Consider the following 23,517-nt stretch of genomic DNA (forward strand, 5'->3'; position numbering starts at 1 on the left):
TCAGAGGTTTGCGTCTTAAAATTTGGGTGGGTTTTGATTTTTTTGAATTAAAACGTGGCACCAATCAAATAATATCATGTGGTTTTTTAAAGAGTTAAATTTGACGTGGATATATTTCTCATAGGTTAGAGGTGTTTATGAGTTTTTTCCACTCAATAATAGTAATAACTTGCTATTCTTTGATATATAATTCTCTCATATGATACCAACAATTTCTTCACATCAAGCATGAGTTTTCTTTTTTTCATTTTAACCAATAAAAAATATTCCTTTAACATTTTTTTTTACCTTTCTTTTGTTTGTTCATACTTCTTTTATTGCTAAAACAAATGTCATGAACTAATAAAATATGAGGTCAAGGAATAAAAAATTATTTATCTAAGCAGAACTATTAATAAAAGTATATTAAATGATTTGTGAAAAATTGTATTTCAAAGACGTGAATTCATATACTTCCAGTTATCTTTTTGATAAACTGTGAAAAATTATCATTAACAACCAAATATTTACCCCTAGAAAGCATTTTAGGATGATGAGTCATCTTCTAGGAAGGGTACTCTCTACCCAAAGCCTCAAGCAAAGAAAGTCTAATTAAAAAAAGAAAAAAAAGACAAATATACCCTCAAACTATCGTAAATGGTATGCAGATATCCTCCGTCATACGTTTGGGACATTGGTGCCCTTGCCATAAAAAAACTAGAGCATATATGCCCTTCACTCTAACGGAAGACTAAATAGGGACACGTGACGCAATCTTATCCATCGATCCGATATTTAATAAATGTCCAGTCGGTAGATAAGATTATGACACGTGTATGTCTGTTAATATAAAGGGTATATATGTTCTAGTTTTTGGACGGCAGGGGCACAAAGTATGACGGAGGGTATCTGCATACCATTTACCATAATTCGGGGTATATTTACCCTTTTTCAGTCAAAAATATTCTGAACTAAGTCTCTACATCTGTTCACTTTCCTGTTGTCTTCCAAGTAAGTCACACTTTTAACTATCTCTTTTTTTATTTGTGCAGTTGTATCCTCTGTATTCATCATTGTCTCTTTAAATATTTTCCAATTCCTTGCTCTTCGAGTGTGGCAGATTCTAGCCCCCCAGATAGTTGTTGGTAGTTCCTTTTTGTGTTGTCTCCAGTGTCGCCCCTTTATTCATGTCAGGCATTGTGTTACCTCTCTTATGTGGACTCTAATACCTAACCAGTTTTGTCTTCACTTTCGTTGTCTAAGCAGAGTCTAAAAATAGATGCACTGGAGTTTCCATCTTATTAGCTCCACATAGGCAATATTTATCATCTTCAACTGGTATTTACAACTTACGCATCGTTAGCAGCTTTCCTTGATTTGCTAGTCATACAATAAATCTATGTTTATGCCACGAGTGAGTTTCATACTAAGTCTGCTTCATGCAATTTCAACTGTGTTCCAAGCAATTGATTGTAGCTACAACTCACATTATATGATCCATTGGGCATTGACACACTTATAGGCATCATTAGTACACCACCCTCGCATGATTGATTTGATGGGGATAAGTTTTCTCCAATACCAGCTACTGTCCTTATATGGTATATGTGCCCAAAAATCTTATAGATTTCATGCACTTATCTTATCCATAGTGAATCTGCATTGCAAGCCAACTGCCGTATCAACTTTCCAATTGAGGCTATATTCCACTGTTTGCAGCTCTTGATGTTCAGATCTTCATTCTTTTTTGGCATACAGATTTTCTACCATGGCATTAGCGCTACTTTTCGTTTATTCTCTTGGCTTCCCCACAAATAATCCCTACATTTCATATCCATCTCTTTCAAGCTACTTTAAGGTAAGATAAATACTTTGCTCCAAAAATTATTTAGTGAGAAGAGTGTACATTGTTAGTGATCTGTAGTCTTTCAATTATCGTATTAACGTTAAAAATAAAAAATTTAAGTACTCTTCCTCCATCGAAATGAAAAAACTTGCAAATAAACGATGGCATTCTCTCAAACATATCCTTACAAACAAACTATAATGTAAAATTGCAATCAAAGTTGCTATTTCAAATATTTGATTCCTCGTCCAAAAGAACAGTAAATTTAGAAAATAAGAATAGAGTAGAACCTCTTAACCCATTTTTATATATTCAGGATTTAAAAAATAAGGTTGATATGATCTAATTGAATTATAGATTTACCTATTCCTAAACCTAAAAATCAACAACAGAATCAAAATAGTACCACAAAAAGATTTATGAAACTATTCAAAACTCTTAACCTATCAACCCAATATTAATAAATCAAAATAAAATTGATTCCATATATGGATTAAATAGATTTTTTGCATTTTATATGGTTTAGACAATCGTTCTCCATAGTAAATCTTATGATTTTGAAGAGTAAAAGTTAGTTCGGGTCGACATCAAAATCTTCAGAATTAACACAAGTACAAAGTTCTCTTCCTTGGATGTACTACCCACACAGAATTCATGATGACAACAACTTTCAACCCCACCCAAGGATCTCTTTTTGGCAACGAATTAAGTCCATCAAAATCTTCTGCCACATTATCTAACGACTTTCGTCCAATTACTCGAGAAGATAGCATAATCTTGTAAGCTAAGAGCTGGAATTCAAAGCATTGGCCCAACCAATCTTGTAAGTGCTGTCAACTACGGTGTAAACCCTGTCCACCACGGTTGTTTCTTATACATTTAATCTGGGTAGCAACTAGCAAGCAACAAGTCTGTTGTCACAACACATAGAATCACAACAGCCATAATTGAGCACACAGGCAACTCCTATAAGATGCTAACCACAGTTCAAAGTTGCAGTGTATTGGGGAAACAAACAATTACAGATAATGCGACATCAACACACTTAAGACTACACATGCAAAGTTGGAAACATTTGTGGGGTTGGGGATGGGACAAAACCACAAAAGGAATTGTTAAGAGAACTAAAAAAGCACTTTTGAAAACACAAAGGGCAAGATTTTTGTCTCTGTAAATAACACAAAAGAAGTAACAAAATAGCCCACTTACGGTTCAAACTCCTACATAGAAAATGGTAAAACATACTGCCAAAACACAGATAAATGTAAAACAAAACTTATGCAGATCCGATTAAGCAAAAGTGTCCATCAAAAACCTCTGCCTAGTTGAAACTTCCACAAGCTTACAGCTTGTCCTCAAACTCAGATAGAGGGGTCATCTGTTCCTTCAAACCCTTCCTCTTGCGGATATCAAGGACGAGTTGATTAGCTTGTGAGCCAACTTCCAATGGGTCGGATGACATCATTTCCCAATGATCAAACACACATTGTGGGAAAGCTTGACCGGAAGTAGCAGCTCTCAAGGTACCTGAAAAGCCAAAGGACTCAACAACAGGAAGGTAAGCCTTGATGTTGTAAAGAGGAGTTCCTGGCCTCTGCATCTCCTCAAACACGTGTCCACGCTTCTGGTTCAGAACACTATAGATACCACCAAGGGCTTGCTCCGGAGCCTGAATTTCCACAAGGTAAACAGGTTCCAACAGGCGGGGTTTGGCAGTAAGCTGAGAAGCATAGATAACCCTCCTAGCAGTGGGAATAACTTGGCCACCACCCCTGTGAATAGCATCAGAATGAAGAACAACATCACAGACTTCAAAGCAAATACCTCTCATGTTCTCTTCAGCCAATGCACCTTCCTTGGAAGCCCACTGGAAACCAGCAACAACAGAATCCTTAATTTCATTCAGGTACTGAACTCCCTTACACATATCCACCACCATATTGGGACCAGTTGTCTCAGGACCAAAGCACCAAATCTTCTTTGCAAGATCTTTGTCCCAACCAAACTCCTCAGCCAAGATCTTGGAACGAACCTTGGGGTCATCCCTAGGGCCAATGCGTCCATCATCAATAGCCTCAGCAAGCCCTTCCTCCATTGGTCTAGCCTCCATGTACAAACGGTTATGCTTGTTAGGAGACTTGCTCATCACAGTTCGAGTAGACTTCTCAAGGACTGTCTCACGGAATGACACAACAGGATCAGATTTTATAATTTCAGCACCGCCCATAAAGTCATCCTGCAAATCCTTCAGACAGATTTCAAGGTGGAGTTCTCCAGCACCAGCAATAATATGCTCTCCAGACTCTTCAATAGAACAAACAACCATAGGATCAGACTTAGCCAGACGTTTCAACCCTTCAACAAGCTTGGGAAGGTCAGATGCAACCTTGCACTGAACAGCAACACGCACAACTGGTGAGACAGAAAACTTCATTGCTCTGATCGGGTGGGCATCGACTTCCTTTTCATTGGTCAATGTTGCATTCTTGGTAATATATTGATCCAAACCAACCATGGCAACAGTGTTACCACAGGGAACATCCTCAACAGTTTCTTGCCTCTTACCCATCCAAATAACAGTTCGCTGGATATTCTTAACATATAGATCCTTCTTTTCACCAGGAACATAGTTAGGACCCATGATTCTAACCTTCATACCAGTACAAACCTTCCCAGCAAAGACACGACCAAAAGCAAAGAACCTACCCTTGTCAGATGCTGGAATCATCTTGGATACATAAAGCATAAGTGGGCCTTCTGGGTCACAGTTCCTGATGGCATTGGCATAAGCATCATCAAGGGGTCCTTCGTACAGGTTTTCCACACGGTATCTTTGAGCTGTGGAAGGAGATGGAAGATGATATATCATCATTTCCAGAAGAGCAGTACTTGCGGGAAGCCAGGTCTGCATCACACGCTTCATCAGTGCCTTGCCCATTAAATCTTTTTCATCAGATTTCATGGTTACACCAAGCTTCTGCAACATAGGCCAGAGCTTATCTTTCTGATCATTCATGCAAGTGTTGATAATCTGCTTGATTGGCTCATAGCAGAATTGAACAAACCCACGCTTGCATGAAGCTGTTCCGGAGTTTTTGGTGGTCCACTTTTTGGTGGCAGGGTCAAAAAAGTTCTCACCCCACAGCCTTTCCATCATCTTAGACTCATCAACACCAAATTTGGAAGCATACATCTTGGCAAAATTGGTGAGAGTGAAAGCCCACCCATGCAACCCAGCGGAGAAAGCAACGGTACCTTTCTCAGGATAAACCTGAACATCACCAAGAAGGGGATCCTCATATGTAGCCATGATAACATTAGCATTCTCAATAACTCTTTGGAACGTCTGATAGGCCTCCTCTCCATCAACCTGAAGTTCAAGGAAACACCTGTCCATCTTGTTAACTGTCAAGACAGGACGAATCCTTTCACCAAGGGCCTGACGGAGCACAGTCTCTGTCTGCACACAGACACCTTCCACACAATCAACCACAACAAGCGCACCATCAGTAATACGAAGAGCAGCAGTCACTTCAGATGAGAAGTCGACGTGCCCAGGTGAATCGATGAGGTTGATGAGGTACTCGTTCCCATTTCTCTCTCCCTTGAAGTTCCTCAAGGATTCATCAGTCATCTCGTAGTAAAGTGAAATACCAGTGGACTTGATGGTGATACCACGCTCAGCCTCATCTGCACGTGTATCTGTCATTCTGACATCACCTGCAACTTCCTGAGCAATGATACCAGCAGCCGCCACCAGAGAATCAGTAAGGGTAGATTTTCCTGTCAGATTAAATATATCATGGAAATTAGAAACTCCAAATCATCTGATAAGTCAACCATAGATGGTACCCTATTACCAAAGAAAAGAAGAAAACCAAAGAAACAATATTAAGCAAACAGTACCACCCCAAAAAATATATAAGGTGGTTTCAGCGCCCAGATTGATTCCAGGTGATCACAAGGGATCATAATTTAAGTTTCCTTCTATTTGACATAGATAACAATTTTACAACAACGAATTTAGACTACCAATGTAATAATATTTGTATAGTTGCTTACCATGGTCCACATGAGCAATAACAGACATATTACGAATGTTATGCTTGAAGTCCATAATCCTTCGAAGTTCTTCAGCTGTGAACTTCACCATCTTGAATGTTTGTTGTGGTTACTAAGAATTACTTTCTTTTCCTGCCATTTAAAAGCACAACAAATGTTAAACATCAACCAAAACACACTTTATTCTCCCAGAGTGAAAATCCATATGACCAAGTCACCAACTAAAAAAAAAGCTAATCAAGAGATCCATACAAATCATATCATATGACTCTGAAACTTACAGAACAGTTACTCCTACCTAATTGAATATAGCACACACAATAGAAGGAGATATGGTTAAAAATTAGAAGGCCAATAACTAAACTGTGATAATTTCATGTAAGTCAAGACTCCACAAATAAACACAAAATCACTGATAAACAAGATATTAAGCTTCTAGAACCACACAGCAGAAACAGAAGGTCTGATGTTCAAATTTTAGACCGATTACAACCACTAGTCCACAATTATACTTGCAGAGTGGTATCTATTAGCGCATATCTCCGTATTATGAACATCTTAATTTAAGACGGACATACACAAAGAATACATATACAGACACACACACATATATACAAGCACATGTATACACGCGGTCTCACAAACACAGATATATTGTTTCTACAAGGAAATCATCAGAAATGAAACAGTTTAAACAGATGAAGAGCAAAGAGCTTCCGAAGTATTAACATGAACTAAAAACACATATATATATCCTAACCAAAACATCAAAAACCTCTTAACATTCTCAAACGCAACATCAAATGAATCAACAAGATTTGACTTAGACTAAAATATTTCATCACATGAATAATATCATATTTCCATTAACAAACATAACTACAAACAAACAGCAGATCTGGACTAGATCTAGATAAAAATCACCTAATAAAAAACTTCACATTTCATAAAAATATTCATTTCAGATGAACTTTTACCCGAGAAAATCAAATCACAGCATAGATCAAATGGTAGAAACTCAGAATCGGAGGGTAGAAAATATGAACGCAGAGAGACGAGAGAGAAGAAATGGTCACTTACTGAGAATAGAGAAGTAGGCGGCGAGTATTGTGAGACCTTACAATTCTGCCGCTATGATAAGCTGAGGTTGAGCATTGTGCGAAGGTATATACCCCTGTTCATGGGCCGCAGCCAGCCTAAAATGGGCCAGAGTACTATTTACAATGGGCCTTTAGTGAATTGATATAAACAAAAGAGAGAAAAATAGAGGAGATACGTTTTAACACTTTATTGTCATCCTCCACTTACTCTTTCATAATATGACTACAATATTTTATATAAAATATAATTGAGTGGCTAGTATAATTATTTATCCACTTGCTTTTTGTTTAGGGGATGAAAAAATTTAAAAATTAAATTATAGTGATTTAAGTTATTTTAATTAAGTATAGGTGATAATTATTTAATAAAGTATTAAGGTGTTTTAAGATATGTGTGGGAGTGGCCCTTAAGTTTGGCTCGACCTTAGAAATACCCAATTAACTAAAAAGTAGGGGGAGGTTGGGGGGGGGGGGATTGGAAAGATATAGAGATTACAAGGAAAACTGAGGAGAGCGTAATCTCCTTTCACCACCACATACATACAGACGTCAGATGAGTCATAGGAGTCCTGATTTGAAGCAGTGGATCAACAAGGAGCTCAGGTAATCTATGCTTCTGATACTGAGTAGATTTTGCATTATTACTTCACCAAGGAAAATTCTTGTTCTTTATCTTCTAAACTTAGCAGCTCAATGTTGACAGAGATCGAGAGGCTGAGAGAGAAGTAAAAATATTTGAATATATCGTTGTGTTTACAGGAACGAAAAAATTGTCTTGGATTGAATTTTGGATGATTTCATACAAAGACGTTCACCAAGTTTCACAAACACCATGAAATCCAATCAAAAGAAGACTTCTTCAACTCTATTATATCAGACATGTTCTTTATATACTCATAAAGAAAAAACATATTTTTCCTTTTTTTTAATGATAAACGATGTAAATTGAATTATTTTCTACGTAAATTTCTTTTTCAACGGGTTGAGATCACAGGGAGCTAATACCACTACTAAAGAAAAGAAAAAAATTCATATCCATATCCAAATCCAAATTTAATTTTCACACTTAACATAGTAAGTGCCCGTTTGGATGGGCTTTTAAGTTGGTCAAACTGACTTAAAAGTCTGTTTTTGACTTATTAGACTGTTTGGCAATTATCAAAGTGACTTAAAATAAGTCAGCTTTGGCTTATTTTAAGTCAAAAGTTAAAAGTAGGGTGAGGGCTACTTTTTTTTTTTTTAACTTAAAAGTCATTTTATGTTGACCAAGTATATTACCTTTTTGCCCTTAATTCTTTTATACAATTTCCAAATTGCCCTTAAAACCCTAACATTTCTTTGTGCAGTTGGAAGTGTGAAGCGTTCTTCCTTTTCTCTCGATTGATAGCAATGGTATCAAATGTAGGAAAATAATGAATAGTTTTAAGTTTTTTCTTGATTATCTTTCGATTTTTGTTTTTTTATTATGTATTTTTTTTGTTTCTTCTGTCGCTGATCCTGTTTTGTGTATTTTCTGTGATCTATTCAAATTATATATTTTTAAAATAGTTGCACATATAAAATTAACTTAAATAATAAATTTATATTCCTCTTATAAATAAGTTGTGATGATAAAGAAATATGTGAATGATAGGAAAATATTATTACTTATGGATGTAAAATATAAATTAATTTTGTTTTAATTTTTTTAAGAATAAAAACCTTAAATTAATCAACTTTTTATCATGTTAACAACTTTAAAGGTATTTCAGACATTTTGATTAAAAAAAAGTGTTTACCAGCACTTCTTTGCCAAACACATCAACCTTTTTTTCAACTGCAGCACTTTTATCCAAACACATAACTACTTATTTTAAAAATAAGTTTCAGCACTTTGAAAAGTTACTCTTTTTAAGCCAATCCAAATGGGCTCTAAGTGTCATCTGCTTCCAGCAAACTTCTTTTAATTATTGAACCTCTTTTATGTACTTATTAGATAATTTTTATAGTTTAGTAAACATAAAATATATGATAATGTTATTGAAGCATCCTCGAGTTCCTGTTTTGACATTTTGTTATCCTAATACTGAAATTTGATTTTTATTTTTTGGTTAAAAGGACCCAAAGGGTCAAGATTTTTATTAAATAAAAATGTTACTTACAAAATTGGGCTTAGCCCAAAATGCTAAACCCACAAAAAGCCAATCAAATCTAAAACAACCAAAAAAGAAAAAGGAAACTGGAAGCAAATGGAAAGAGGAAAGTTGGAAGTTGAGTCTACTCTTCTTCGGCGAGATCATCTAGCATGTTCCTTTCCTTTGTGAAACTCTGCTGAATCATCTGAATGTAAGAATCAATTTTTGGATCTTTACTAGGTATGTTTCTTGAGCCCAAATTGTATCTCAAATCAAAGATATGATGTTAACTCTTTATTTTGCTATGATAAATCTTGTGTTCCTCGTAGATAAAAGAGAGGAGAAGTCTTTGTTTTGTCCCATCATTAATAGTTGTAGTTGTAGATCTTTGATAATGACATGAATTGGTAGCGTGAAAAATTGGATTCGTCGAAGCCTAGATAACTTTGATTAATCTCCACCTCCACCTACCTTACGCCCTTCGACTCTGTCCAGTTGTCTGCCAACATATGCTAAGTAACCTGTAGCTAGCTAATTAATTGCACGGTAATCCTCTTCTCTAATTTTCGATGGGTTGAACTTCCAAGGTTAACACCACCATCTGAATCTCTAGATTAAAGATGAACATACAATTAAAACAACTAACTACAACTTTGAACTATCTATTTCCAATGTAGGAGCAGCCAAAGAGAAGCATGTGCACTCTTGCGAGTACAAATTTGGTGTTTGTTGACCAAACCAATTGTTACTCCCCCTGGCACGAACTAACCATCAACATTCTCTTAAGTTAAGTACCTTTAAGCTCTCATCTTACAAATTTTTTTTCTCATTACTCTAGATCAATGGGTTGAACTTGCAAGAAGTTAATACCACTATCAGGTCTAAATGAATGAAAATCAGATTTGTTTGTGAATCTCTAACTGCGATTAACTGTTTCAGGCTACCAATCTAAGCAAATCATACGTTAATCAAGACCACATGAGTTGAGGGAAACTTGAGCGGAATTTGGATTCTATCTCAGCCTAAGCTTTCACCAGGTGATAAATCCAAAAAAAACCCATGAAATAGCTTCATACAAGCTTTCCTTTTCTATTATAGTTGATTAGCATCTATTTTGGTTTGACTGATTGTTGTTGAGACTGAACTTATTATACAGTAGATGTAGGCTATTACGTTCTCACAATTCTTCTGATCTTAGGACTCCCTAATTTGTCCAAGTTTAGAATATATCTCATTTTTTCTGGTAGCTCGTCTGCATTGTTGAAATTAATTTCCCCTGCAAAATCAAAAGCTAAGTTAGTTAAAAAATCAGCAAGAGTATTGCCCTCGCTAAGGGAGTGCACTACTCTTACTATTAAACCTCTAAAAAGAGATCTAATCGATTTAATCTCCAAAATCACATTCCAAGGACTCTCCCAGGTCCCTTGTAAAATCTGAACCAAACTCCACGAATCAGCCTCTAAAATAATCTTCTTGTAGTTCATTCTATGACAGTATTCCAGACATTCCTTAATAGCTAATGCTTCAGCCTTCAAGCTAGGAACATCCTGAGTTCTTTTTCCAATAGCCACCACCAAATCACCGGTATGATCTCTTATACAGAATGCAACTGAGCTTAATCCAGGATTTCCTTTCGATGCCCCATCAGTATTACATTTTAACCATCTGATAGGGGAGGGAACCACCTGACCACTTTTGAAAAGTACTCCACTTCATAGCTTTGTAACAAATCTATCAACTCTGACCATTTTTTCCCTAAAGTCTCCATTTTCCACTTCACTTTCATGAACCTGCTCAAGATGGTATCTATTTCCCAGAATATTTTCCAACATGATATTGACCTCCGTAAAGCACAATATTCCTTCTTTTCCAAATACCCCATATCACAACAAATGGAATAATATGAAATATCATCTTTGATCTACTATTGCCTTCCATATCCCTCCATAATCTTATACTTTGCTTTAAGTTCAATCCATTGTCTATCAATCCATCAACCGTACAATAATAACTCCACACCTTATTTGCTACATCCCCTTTCAAAACAAATGCTCAATCGTTTCTCTCTTTGGTACTTGACAACATCCACAATCTTGAGAGATGTGTCGATTTCAAGTATTTATAATTGATGCAACTGGAATTTTACCCAACCAAATTCTCCAGTTCAGAAAGGAGATTTTAAAAGGTAGGCCTCTTACCCAAATACTTTGTAAATCTTCATCCACCACATGTTCTTGTCTCAATAGTTCCCAAGCACTTGTTAGTGAAAACTTTCCATTACTGGTTTTCATCCACCAAGGGAAGTCCCCAGTATTTTCTCAATGACATACCTCATCTCTTTTTCTACATGATCCACCACATAATGGGGCAACATATCCTTCATTACTATCAGATTCCATCCATCTTCATTTAAAAATTCAGAAATATCTTTTAAAGGATGACAAGATACTACACTGAAGGCCTACAGAACAACGGTCCCAACTTGGTCCAGTTATCATACCAAATGGTAGATGTACCACCCTTAGGTTCCCACCACAAGTGTTGTTCCACTTTTTCCTTTTGCATCAACATAACTTTCCACTGTTGAGACCTACCTCTCCATTGAACTAAGGTTGGGATCTATTTTTTACAATATTTATTCCAAAGAAAGTTAGACCACAAAGAGTTTTGTGTTCTAAATTTCCACTACAACTTTGTACACATAGCATTTGAAAAGTCAAACAAAGACCTAAACCCTAAACCACCTTGTTTGGGCGTACACATTTTTTCCCATGTTGACCAATGTTTTCTCATTCCTACTACCTTAGAGTTCCAAAAAAATCTAGGCATCAATCTATGAACCTCTTTAATGACATACTGTGGAGGAAAAATGGCTGATAAAATATAAATAGGGATACTTTGTAATACACTGGTCAATAACACCTCTTTTCCTCTAAATGACAACATCCTCCCTTTCCAAGCTTGAATTTTGCTCCTTACTCTCTCAATTAATTAAACAAAATGCTCCTTTCTTTTTCTTGAATGAGATACAGGGCACTCCAGGTATTTAAAAGGAAAAACACCCCTGATCATGCCAGTGATTTCACCTACCTTTTCTGTGATAGACCTAGAAGTATTTTGATGCATGCAGAAAAAGCTTTTTTCTTTATTCACCTTCTGTTCTGATTGTGATTCATATTGTTGTAGGACCTGCATAATTTTCCTTAGAGAATATTCATTAGAAGAGGAAAAAATAATGGTGTCGTCAGCATATGCAAGATGATTCAACTTAGTACTCCACTTAGGTAATCCATAACCAACAAATAACTCATCCTCAAACAATTGATTTAATGCTCTGAAACAATCTCCTGAGTTAACAAAACATTTTCTATTCTGTTTCTGCCTTGAACAAAGCCTGATTGATTAATAGATACCACCCTTGGTAAAATATCCCTTAATTTGTCATGAAGAATTCTAGAAAGAATATAATTGATAAAATTACTCAGGCTGATAGGTCTCATATCTGAGAAAGATTGAATATTTTCTTTCTTAGGAATAAGCACTAGATTAGCATGAGTGATAGATTTTGGGAGGGTACTACCTTCAAAGAAGGATTGAACTATCCTTACCACATCCCTCTTGATTATCTCCTAACATGTTTGATAATAGATCCCCGAAAGACCATCTGGCCCACATGCGCTATCACCATTTAGATTAAAAATAATTTTTTTCACTTCCTCTTCTCCTGGTATTTCCCCCAGCAAGCCGTTTCTTCTTCTGTAATCATTATTGGAATGTGACTTAGTAGTGAAAAGTCAGTAGAATCCCTCTCATGAGTGAACTGTTTCTGATAGAACTTAATAGTCTCCTCAGTAATTTCAACCTCTTGATCCAACCAACATTCATGTTTATTCATTATCTTACTCACCTTCAACTTATTTCTCCTTCCTTTTACTAGACTATGAAAAAATCTAGTATTTCTATCCCCACTTTCAAACCAATCATACCCAGCCTTTTGTTGCCAATACTTTTCCTCTAACCGAAGATACTTAGTATACTCTGCCCTTGTCTTTTGCATCACTGCTCTATTCTCATGATTAGGTGATTCTTCAAAGTGCTTCTCCTTAATTCTAACGACCTCTTCTCTTAACTGCTTGAATATATCTCCGAAGGTTTCTTTGCTCCACATAGACAGAGCCTTCTTAACATTTTCTCTTTCTCTTGAAGTCTAGAAAAGGATTATCAGAATAAACTAAGTCCCAGTTCCTCCATACTACATCCAGAAACAACTTATGCTCCACCCAAAATCAAAAATTTGAAAGGCTTCTTGACTTTATTAACTTTTTTATCACAACAAAGTAACATAGGTGCGTGATCTGAGCCAGTCCTTGGAAGGTGCTCCACCACAGTGTGAGAGAAGAAATTTTGAAATTCTACATTTTGTAATATTCTGTCCAACCTCTCAAATATATAGTCATCTCCAGCTCTCACATCCCACCAAGTAAATGGACACCCTTTGAAAGAGATTTGTGATAGATCAGAAGATTCTATATGTTTTACCCAAAAAATATAAATAAAAGAAGAATGACTGAGTTTTCAAAAAATCGATTAAACTTATGGTTTAAGAGAAATCAAATTTCCAAAAGAACAGAGTCGCCACTTAATTTTTAGTAAAAAGTCAAGAAAAAGTCTAAGTGTTTTCAAAAGATTTAAACATGTAAAATCGATTGAAAAAAAAGGGTTCGAGTTCAATGTACATTCCGAGAAGGTGTTAGGCCCTCGGAATGTCCGCTAACTTGCGGTTGACCGGCGATTTGACTAAAATGACTTTGACTAATTTTGAGAAAATAACAACTAAGTAAAAAGAAATTCACTTTTTATTTATTTACTATTTTTATTTATTTATTTATAATTATCTTAGTGGAATAGGACTAAGGGGGATTTTCCTAAAGGGAAATAAATTAAGTGTTGACAAGACTAATATTAAAATAAGAACTAAGTAATAAAATATATACCTTACTTTGAAAAATAAAATGAAATGACCATTCTCCGAAATTTAATTAAATTAAACCATAAAATAATCAAAGTGTTAGTCAAATACAACAACAAATAGATAGGGGCAAAGGGAAGACATATTGAATTTTGGCCTTTGGCCCAAATTTCCAAATCTGCGAAATCTGCAAAAATATAACTCATTGAGCTTTTGGCCCTTTTTCCATCCTCACTGATCATGATATACACCAAGTGCATATTTGATGTATACGCCATGTATACCGCTAATTCTTGGACTCCCAAACCTGTGATTTTAGTTCAACTATGTATTTTTTGCATTTTCCACCTTTACTTTCTCGTTTTTGCCCTGTGTATGATATTTTCTGACTGTATGTCGACGTTTACAACATGTATATCACTGTATATCAGTTGCGTTTTAGTCGGTTTTCGGCTTTTTCAGAACACAAAAATTTAATTTTTGATATTATTTTGCCGCTCTCAACCTGTACACCATTTTGCTGACCCAATTGACTCAACAGAATGGGTTTGAGCCTTTATGGCTCCCTCTCGGAATGTGATGGGGGGAAAAGTCTACTATGGACTCAAATCAAGCTCACATGATATCAAGAAAAAGAAAACAAGTTAACCAAGAAAAAGGACCTTGAGCAAGTAATAAATTGGTATATCAAACCAAAATAAAATGAATGAAGCTATCATCCAACTAACTTAATTGACCAAAACAAATGCATATGTGAACAAAGTATACTCATAATAGACTCCACTCAAAACATTCAAAATAAACAATCATCATGCTTAGGATAAATTTAAAAAAATAGAAATCAAACTCAAATGAAGGAAGCGGTCGGTCAAGCCGTTTGTTAAATGTGACCATTCAACGCTACCAAAAAAAAAAGAACACATGCCCCACTTAAAATCCTTTTCTAACAACTAAAAGATATGATAAAATTTGTTTATGGACCCTCTGATTTAGACAAAAAATGAGCCAAAATAAACATCAAAGACCAAATATTAGTGATGACTAACAGAAAGCCAATGGAATAAACATGCTTCTCATAACTTTGCAAATAGCGAGCAAGAGGACAAATATACGAATACGATAGAAATTCTGGAGGTGGCCATGATGATTATAAACAAATATTATCGCTCGAGGATACAAGATGGAACAAATAAAGGCACCATATTTGAAGAAAGCTCATGCTAAATTAATACTCTACCAAACAGGGGACAACTATACTACTTCCAAGTCGGAAACATAACATAAAACTCGGACTAATATAACAAGAACATCGCCACTCTTATGGGACCATCTTCATGCTAGTAAGAAGCTTTATTAACTAGGATGAACAAGTGGGTCATAACAATATTTAATCATCAAATACAGACAAATCCATTCAAGTTGCCAAAATATGACCCCGACTCAAATTTCAGAAAAGAACAAAGATACACTTTCTTGAAGAAAACTTTAATAACCAGTGATGCAGATCAAACAAACGAAAGTACCGATCATCCAAATGCTAACAGAAAAACACTTTGAACGAAATCATGTTGTGAAAGGCATAAGTGATACCATAAAGCAAATAGCAGAGCAAACCACATTCATCTAAAAAATCTAGAACATAGTACGAGCAATATTTGAGATATTAGCCACGACAAACGAGTCATTAAACTAAACTAAATCCGAAGCATCTCAAAAATGACTACTACTAACAACAGTCACATAACAAAACCTTTTTGACATCAGAACACAATCATTTTTTTTTTATTTTGAAAACAAAAGAATAGGCTAGGAGAGTATTACAGAGAAGGGGACAGTACCTTATTCCGTGCTGCTAAACTGGGGCAGCGACAAACAAAGGCGAGCTTTTCCACCACCACACACAAGCTTCGAAAGTTCTGACGAGCAGCGGGAGAGTCGCGTTCGGAAGGGAGAAGCTGAAACTGAATACTCTTTATAATATTTTCTGATCCTGGAGTCTACTTTTTCTCAAAGAGTTCTATGTATTTTCACCGTATAATTTTATTTCCTTGACTAAACAATATTCAATCGAAAACAATATGCCCCCCCCCCCCCCCCCCNCCCCCCCCCCCCCCCATACCGAAATAGTAGTGGGTTATATAGATGGATGCTAGGGTTCCGAACTTGGGGGGAAAGGGATCAAAAGTCGGATTCTAGGGCCCAATTCAAAATTCAAAACTCCAAATACCTTTTCACCATTAAAGGGAGATAAACTTTTCTGAGATTTCTCCCCATTCCGGAAGAGGATAGGGGAGATGGGCAGCTGGGATCGACTCCCTTGTCCTTGCTGCTCGACGTGGCATGATCCCGCAGCTGTAAGGATGATTCTTACAGAAGCTCAGGACTGGAACAACACTGCTGTTCGTCTGCTGTGTGTTGCTGTTTTGACTGCTATGAACGTTGGAGGGTTCTGGGTTTCTTTTGAGCAAGATTGGGCCGGGTCGGGGGAGAGATGGGTCGAGGTGGTGTGCTGTTGGATTGGAAAAGTGTTGGGTTGATTGAGAAATAAGAATAGTGGGCTGGAAAATGGAATGGGGCTGCTGGAAGTTTGAATTCAACCCAAAATGGTCTTTAAGATGGGTCAAGGGTAAAGGGAAATTAAATTTGTGAGAATTAGATTGGGCTTTGACCATATGATTTAAATTATAGCCTATCGGAGATTAAAGATGTAGCCAAAACGAATCAATTGGGATAAATTCGACTAGTAATTTAAATAAGACGAATCACTATAATTAGCTAACGAACTTCTCAATCTTAACGAAATAAAATAATTAAGTTATTTATAACATAATTGATTTAAATACAAACTAATTTAGAATGCTTAATTTAATAAATTTTTGCTATGATTTTCAAAATATTTGTAAGATATGCTAAATATATATATAATTACATGAAGTATAGTTATTATTCAAAATACTGTAAAGATCGATTGAAGTTACTCAAAATAACCTTGAAACCAATTTGAATTATATAAAGCTAATTATTCTAAATCGTTCGAAAAATCAAGAAGCTCGAAAATTAATTATTATCGGGGGAGAGTCAAAATTGGGTGTCAACAACTATCCCTCATTTTACTTGGATTGATGCAAGAAATCCGAGGAAAATGAAATTGACGAATCCAATTTTGACCGACCACATCTTCATCTTTAGGAAAAGGATTTTGGTACGGACTTTAGGAACTGTGGCCGAACCCTAGAATTGGGTCTCCTACATATCTCAGGCTACATGAGAATTCAGGCCACCTGTAGTTTGATACGCTTGATTTCATGCATGATTCTAAAAGAATTCAAAAGTCATCCCGATATCGGATTACGAAGGCACCAGAATGCTCAGGAATAAGATTTGAGAGTGAATATTGGAATATAACCGAGTTTTCAACATTGATCCCACCTACATATCCCTCAACTTAGGGAATCAGGCTGCTTGAAGTTCGACTCAATCGGTTGAAAAGGAAATCTCTTATGCTAAGATAACCTTTGGTTAGGAAGAGTGACAAAATAAGTCGAGTATGAAAAAGAGGCTTGCAACCTCTTAGTCATGAATGCGGTGCACTTCACACCCATAATTAAGAACTTACACGGACATAATTTCCAAAGCTCTTGGTGCATTGTCACTCAGATTGGAAAGTTACTTCTGGTAGAGACAAAAAATTTCTGAATGCAAAATCTAAAACCGATAAACCTAAAGAAAAACCCACATGCCTTCTGATAGGGGTGTGGTTTGATTGTGGTGGAAGTCGCTCCTCAGCTCACGTCCTAAGAGTTTGGCACTTCTCTTTGGACTATGCCCCAGTTCGCTGCTAAGAAAAAGTCCACATTGTGTTGCATCATTTTTTATGTCGTCCGCACCTGTGGTTTGCTTTGAGAATTCATCCTCTTGGGATGCTCTCAAAAAGACTGATATAAAACGCATTAGTATAAAATGCAATCCAACTGGGGAGATAGTGTCTTTTACCGTGTTAACACTTAATTGTCTTCCTTGGACGTTTGACATCGGCTTCCTCCAGTCTAACGTAAAGCAAATAAAACTTGTAGATATAATCTTCAATGTACTCTTCCTTTGATGTCGAAGTAATAAAATAGGCTGATGTATTATGTTGATAGTTCTCTTGATGTCGTTTTTGCTAAGAAAATGATGCAGCCGATGTTGATCTTCTTTTGATGGGTGAATCTTTCTCGCGATACATGAATCTTTTTCCCGCGATGCATGGATTTTTTCTTCGCGATGCATGGATTTTTTCCACGATGCATGACTTTCTTTCCCGCGATGCATGGATTTTTTTCCTGCAATGCATGGATTTTTTCCCGCGATGCATGACTTTATTTCCCGCGATGCATGACTTTTCCTACTATGTATGACTTCTTTCTATTGCTACGCATGACTTCTTTCTCTTGCTACGCATGACTTCTTTCTCTTGCAATGCATGATTTCCTTCTTTTGCAATGCATGATTTCGTTCTCTTGCTATGATGTCATCCCTGGTACCAAACAAAGATAATGGTTCACCGAACTTCTTGATAGATAAGACAAAACATTTTTATGCAAAAATAATTGAAAGATGAGGGAAAAGTTTTTAAGTAAAAATAGATTTTAAAAAATAATGTTTGGAAAAGGTCACTGCCAAGTGTCATTCACGTCAAGCTTAATGAACGTCATTTGGAGTTGATGTTTCGAGATCTATCTGATTACTTGTTGGGAGGTATTCAAAGTTTCTCTAAATTGCCGATAAACCCTGCTGAAATTTTAAGGCCATCCTCAAAAAAATTTGTCCCAGTTGATCGTCTTGGCGTATCTTGAACTATTGATGAATCAATCAGGGAATTTTTGAGATCTTCTCAAAAATTTTGTCCCAATTGCAAATTTCAAAGTGACTCTAGTCTCGACTTTGTTGGAGAGATTTTCTTCTTGAGAATTTTTGAGTCCCTCTAAAAAATTCTGTCCCAATTTCTATTATAAAGAAAAAATAGAAATCTTACGGGAGATATGACCGAGTCGTTGTGGCGCCTACGTATCCTGTTGACGCAGGAATCAAGTCAAACGTAGTTTCCTCTTTCGAGAATTAACAAAATAAGAAAATTACAAAGAATGGACTTGAGAATTCAGGTCGAAAGTAGTTCAAATGCAAAGAAAATATTAAAAAGGGATAAAGGGGTGACCGAGGCCGACATAGGCCGCCTACGTATCTTATTCTTGAGAATTCAGGTCAGACGTAGTTCATTACAAGAGGGATAAAATTTTAAACAAAGCGATTACAAGCGAATAGATTGATTACAAGAAAATAATAGAAATACAAACTAAATTTTCATATATAGTATCTCTTGACAACATTTGAGTTAATCGGTTTTGGCCATTCGGTGCCATCCATCTCCGACAGGACCAAGGTACCTCCAGATAATAATTTGCGAACCATGTAGGGTCCTTGTCAATTTGGTGCAAATTTCCCTTTATATTCATACTAGTGAGGGAAAATGCATTTGAGAACCAACTGACCAATTTTGAACATTCTGGCTCTTACTCTCTTGTGGAAAGCACGAATCATTCTCTGTCGATACAGTTGTCCATGACAAATAACAACCATTATTTTCTCATCAATCAATGTCAACTGATCAATCCGCTTGCGAACCCATTCAGTATCACTCAATTCAGCTTCTTGGATGATTCTCAATGAAGGTATTTCAACCTCTGCAGGTATAACTGCTTCTGTTCCTTCTACTAGCAAATATGGAGTAGCTCCAACTGAGTTTTTGATAGTCATTTGGTAACCCAACAAAGCATATGACAACATCTCGTGCCAACCTCTGCATTTATCAATCACTTTCTTCAAAATCTTCTTTATGTTCTTGTTGGCAGTTTCTACGGCTCCATTCATTTGAGGACGATAAGCGGTTGAGTTTTGGTGGGTAATCTTGAATTATTCACATATTCTCTCTCATCAAGTGACTGTTGAGATTTGTTCCATTATCAGTAATGATGGACTCTGGTACTCCAAACCTACATACCAAATTGTTACGAACAAAATCAGCTATAACCTTCTTAGTCATTGACTTATATGAAGCTTCTTCCACTCACTTGGTGAAGTAGTCAATGTCAACCAAAATGAATCTATGTCCGTTAGAGGCGGCTAGCTCTATTGGATCGATGACATCCATGTTCCAAGCTACAAACGACCAAGGTGAACTCGTAGCATTGAGTTCATGAGGTGGGACTCGAATCAAATATCCATGCACCTGACATTTATGACATTTTTGCACAAACTTGTAACAATCATGTTCCATAGTCATCCAAAAATAATCGACTCGAAGGATTTTTGCTCGCCAAAGTAAGTCCATTCATGTTACGGCCCATTCTCTTTGAACTTGATGAATCAGCAAGTCTGAGTCTCCAATAACTAAATGCTCATGAACGTTCATATCAATTGTCATCTTCAGACCGATGATGCAAGCTTCATACTCAGCCATGTTGTTTGTGCAATCAAATCGGAGTTTAGCCGCCATAGGATAATGCTGACCAGATTTCGACACTAAGACTGCTCCGATACCTTTCCCTTGATGATTCTCCACTCTGTCAAAAAACACTCTCCAACCAGGGTACGCTTCAGAAATATCTTTACCCACAAATGAAACTTCCTCGTCGAGAAAATAAGTCTTGCGCTGTTCGTACTCCTCGTCGATTGGATTCTCCGCAAGATGATCAGCCAAGGCTTGTGCTTTTATCGCCTTTTATGTCACATATATAATGTCAAACTCACTCAAAAGCATTTGTCATTTAGCCAGCTTCCAGTTCGGCATTGCTTTCTGGAAAATGTACTTCAACGGGTCCATCCTGGAAATAAGGTATGTGGTATAAAAAGACAAATAATGTCTCAACTTTTGAGCGATCCAAGTCAAAGCACAACATGTTCTCTTCAAAAGAGTGTAACGAGCCTCATATGGAGTGAACTTTTTGCTCAAGCAATAAATTGCTCGCTCCTTCTTCCTAGTCTCATCATGTTGACCAAGCACGCATCCCAATGCATTATCCGAGACAGATAGATATAGTAACAAAGGACTTCCTTCTCGAGGAGGAACCAACACCGACGGATTGGACAAATAATTCTTGATGGCATCAAAAACAGTTTAACATTCTCCAGTCCACTTGGTCAGGGCATCTTTTTTCAACAACTTGAAGATGGGCTCACACACCACAGTGGATTGAGCTATGAACCTATTGATATAGTTCAACCTTCCTAGAAAGATCATCACCTCCTTCTTGGTCTTCGGAGATGGTAACTCTTGAATCGTTTTGATCTTGGAAGGGTCAAGCTTAATACCCCTCCTGTTGACTATAAATCCCAACAACTTACCAGCTGGCACTCCAAAAGTACATTTGGCGGGATTTAACTTCAAATTGTATCGGCGTAGACGATCAAAGAATTTTCTCAAGTGAGTCAAGTGATCCGAACTTTCGCGGGACTTGATTATGACATCGTCTACATATACTTCGATCTCTTTGTGAATCATATCATGAAAGATGGTTGTCATAGCCCTCATATAAGTAACACCAGCATTATTGAGATCGAACGACATTACTCGTTAATGATATACACCCCAATGCGTAATGAAAGCTATGTTTTCTGCATCCTCTTCATCCATTAGGATCTGGTGGTAACCCGCATAACAATCCACAAATGACTGCATCTCATGCTTAGCACAATTATCAATGAGAATGTGGATGTTTGATAATGGAAAATTATCTTTTGGGCTTCTTTTGTTGTGATCTCTATAGTTAACGCAAATTCTGATATTTCCGTCTTTCTTGGCAACCAGAACAACATTGGCTAACCAAGTCGGATATTGCGCCACTTCCACTACTTGAGAATCGATCTGCTTAGTAATCTCCTATTTGATCTTTAAACTCAACTCAAGCTTGAACTTCTGAGTCTTTTATTTTACTGGACTGAAATCTGGATTAATCGGCAACTTGTAGGACACCATATTCATACTTAGCCCTGGCATATCCCTGTAAGACCAAGCAAATACGTCGATGTATTCTCTGAGCAAGCGAATCAGGTTTCTTCTTTGAGCTTCCGTCAGATGGACACTAATTCTTACTTCTTTAACACATTCATCATATTTGAGATTCACAGTTTCAGTTTCTTCTAAATTTCGCTTGTGTTGATTCTCAAATTGTCGAAACTCTTCAGCAACGTGTTCAGGTACCTCATTTTCTTTTTCGTATTCCTCGCACTCGTCATCACCTGCCTCATTTCGTTCATTCGGTTCATGACATGACATGACATTAGCGGGTTTTAAATTAATATTACTGAAATCATCAACAAACAAAGTTAGGAAAGTAAAATATAAACAAATAAGTAAACAAATTTTGATAAAAGAGGCTTTCATTTAAATTGAAAAAGCCAGAACAAACTTTGGCCACGGCCAAGGGCCATTTTGCCTTTTTAAACATCACAAGGGAATTTAAAAACTTCAAACGAGTAAAAATTGCATAAATGGTGGGTCTCGGGCCTCTTTTGGACTACCACCGATTTTAAAAACAAACAAAGACACATATCTTTTCTACCAAGTTGTACGTGAATCAGGAGCGGTTTGGAGGTCCAATTTTGTAAATGCTCCTCAAGATCTGCATCACGGATGCCCGATGTCCCAGACTCTTCCTCGATGACCATATCAATCTCCTAAAAAAGGCCCCAGATACCCTTCTCGAGACTATCATCATTAACACATCCTCTCACCAGGAACGACTGGTAGATATGAGGAATTGGCCTGGCCAATTCTTGATCAACACTGTTGTTCTTCATCTCTGCTTCATCATCTGTGGGGATATACCCCAAACCAAACTTTACTCTTTTGGCGGTAATTTAGATAGGCTCGACAATTCCTTGAAAGTGTTTCCCCAATCCGAAACCTGGTTCGAAATCGCTCCGGAGCATAACAGTAGCAATCATCTTGTACACAGAAGGCATAAAAGGTTGTAGAGCCAAGTCATCACCGGTGGCATTTACTAGCTCCACTGTGTAGAAATCACAACCTCGAGAGACATCATCAACAATCGGTGCATACCTATTGAAATGGCTCTCTTCACCATAAATGACCAATTCCTGGTCCTTCCAAACAAATTTCATTAGTTGGTGAAGGGTAGACGGCACAGCTCCAGCTATATGGATAAACGGTCTTCCTAGAAGCAAATTGTAACTGGTGCCACGCTAAATTCTGCAGGACCCACCTGAATATCCAAGTTTATCGCACCCAATGTATCTCTTTGCATTCCATCAAAAGCCCTCAGATTGACTTGGTTCTGGTGAAGCTTTCCCAAGTCAAATTTCAGCTGCCTCAGAGTCGAAAGTGGGCAAATATTAATAATGGATCCATCATCGACCAAGACACGATTAATTATCTTGTCTCGACAGATA

At 36.8% G+C, this 23,517-nt stretch overlaps 1 protein-coding gene and 1 long non-coding RNA gene across 2 annotated transcripts in view; one reads left to right on the forward strand and one right to left on the reverse strand.

Moving 5' to 3' along the window:
* Window positions 1–3,027: 3,027 nt before the first annotated feature.
* Window positions 3,028–7,091, reverse strand: LOC125878528 (elongation factor 2). The gene is made up of 3 exons (XM_049559803.1): window positions 6,968–7,091; window positions 5,888–6,019; window positions 3,028–5,608 (listed from the first exon to the last, which is right to left on the reverse strand). Exons 2-3 carry the CDS (start codon window positions 5,976–5,978, stop codon window positions 3,168–3,170), a joined length of 2,532 nt encoding a protein of 843 aa, XP_049415760.1. The 5' UTR covers window positions 5,979–6,019; window positions 6,968–7,091; the 3' UTR covers window positions 3,028–3,167.
* A 2,135-nt stretch (window positions 7,092–9,226) lies between these two features.
* The window catches only part of LOC125841145 (uncharacterized), a 28,182-nt gene continuing 13,891 nt past the window's right edge, over window positions 9,227–23,517 (forward strand). Inside the window, exons 1-2 of the long non-coding RNA XR_007443780.1 lie at window positions 9,227–9,341; window positions 9,779–10,138. This is a non-coding gene — a long non-coding RNA (uncharacterized LOC125841145). The remainder of the gene's footprint in view (window positions 9,342–9,778; window positions 10,139–23,517) is intronic.

The sequence above is a fragment of the Solanum stenotomum genome, chromosome 10 (genome assembly GCF_019186545.1).
Source record: "Solanum stenotomum isolate F172 chromosome 10, ASM1918654v1, whole genome shotgun sequence".
Lineage (NCBI taxonomy): Eukaryota > Viridiplantae > Streptophyta > Magnoliopsida > Solanales > Solanaceae > Solanum > Solanum stenotomum.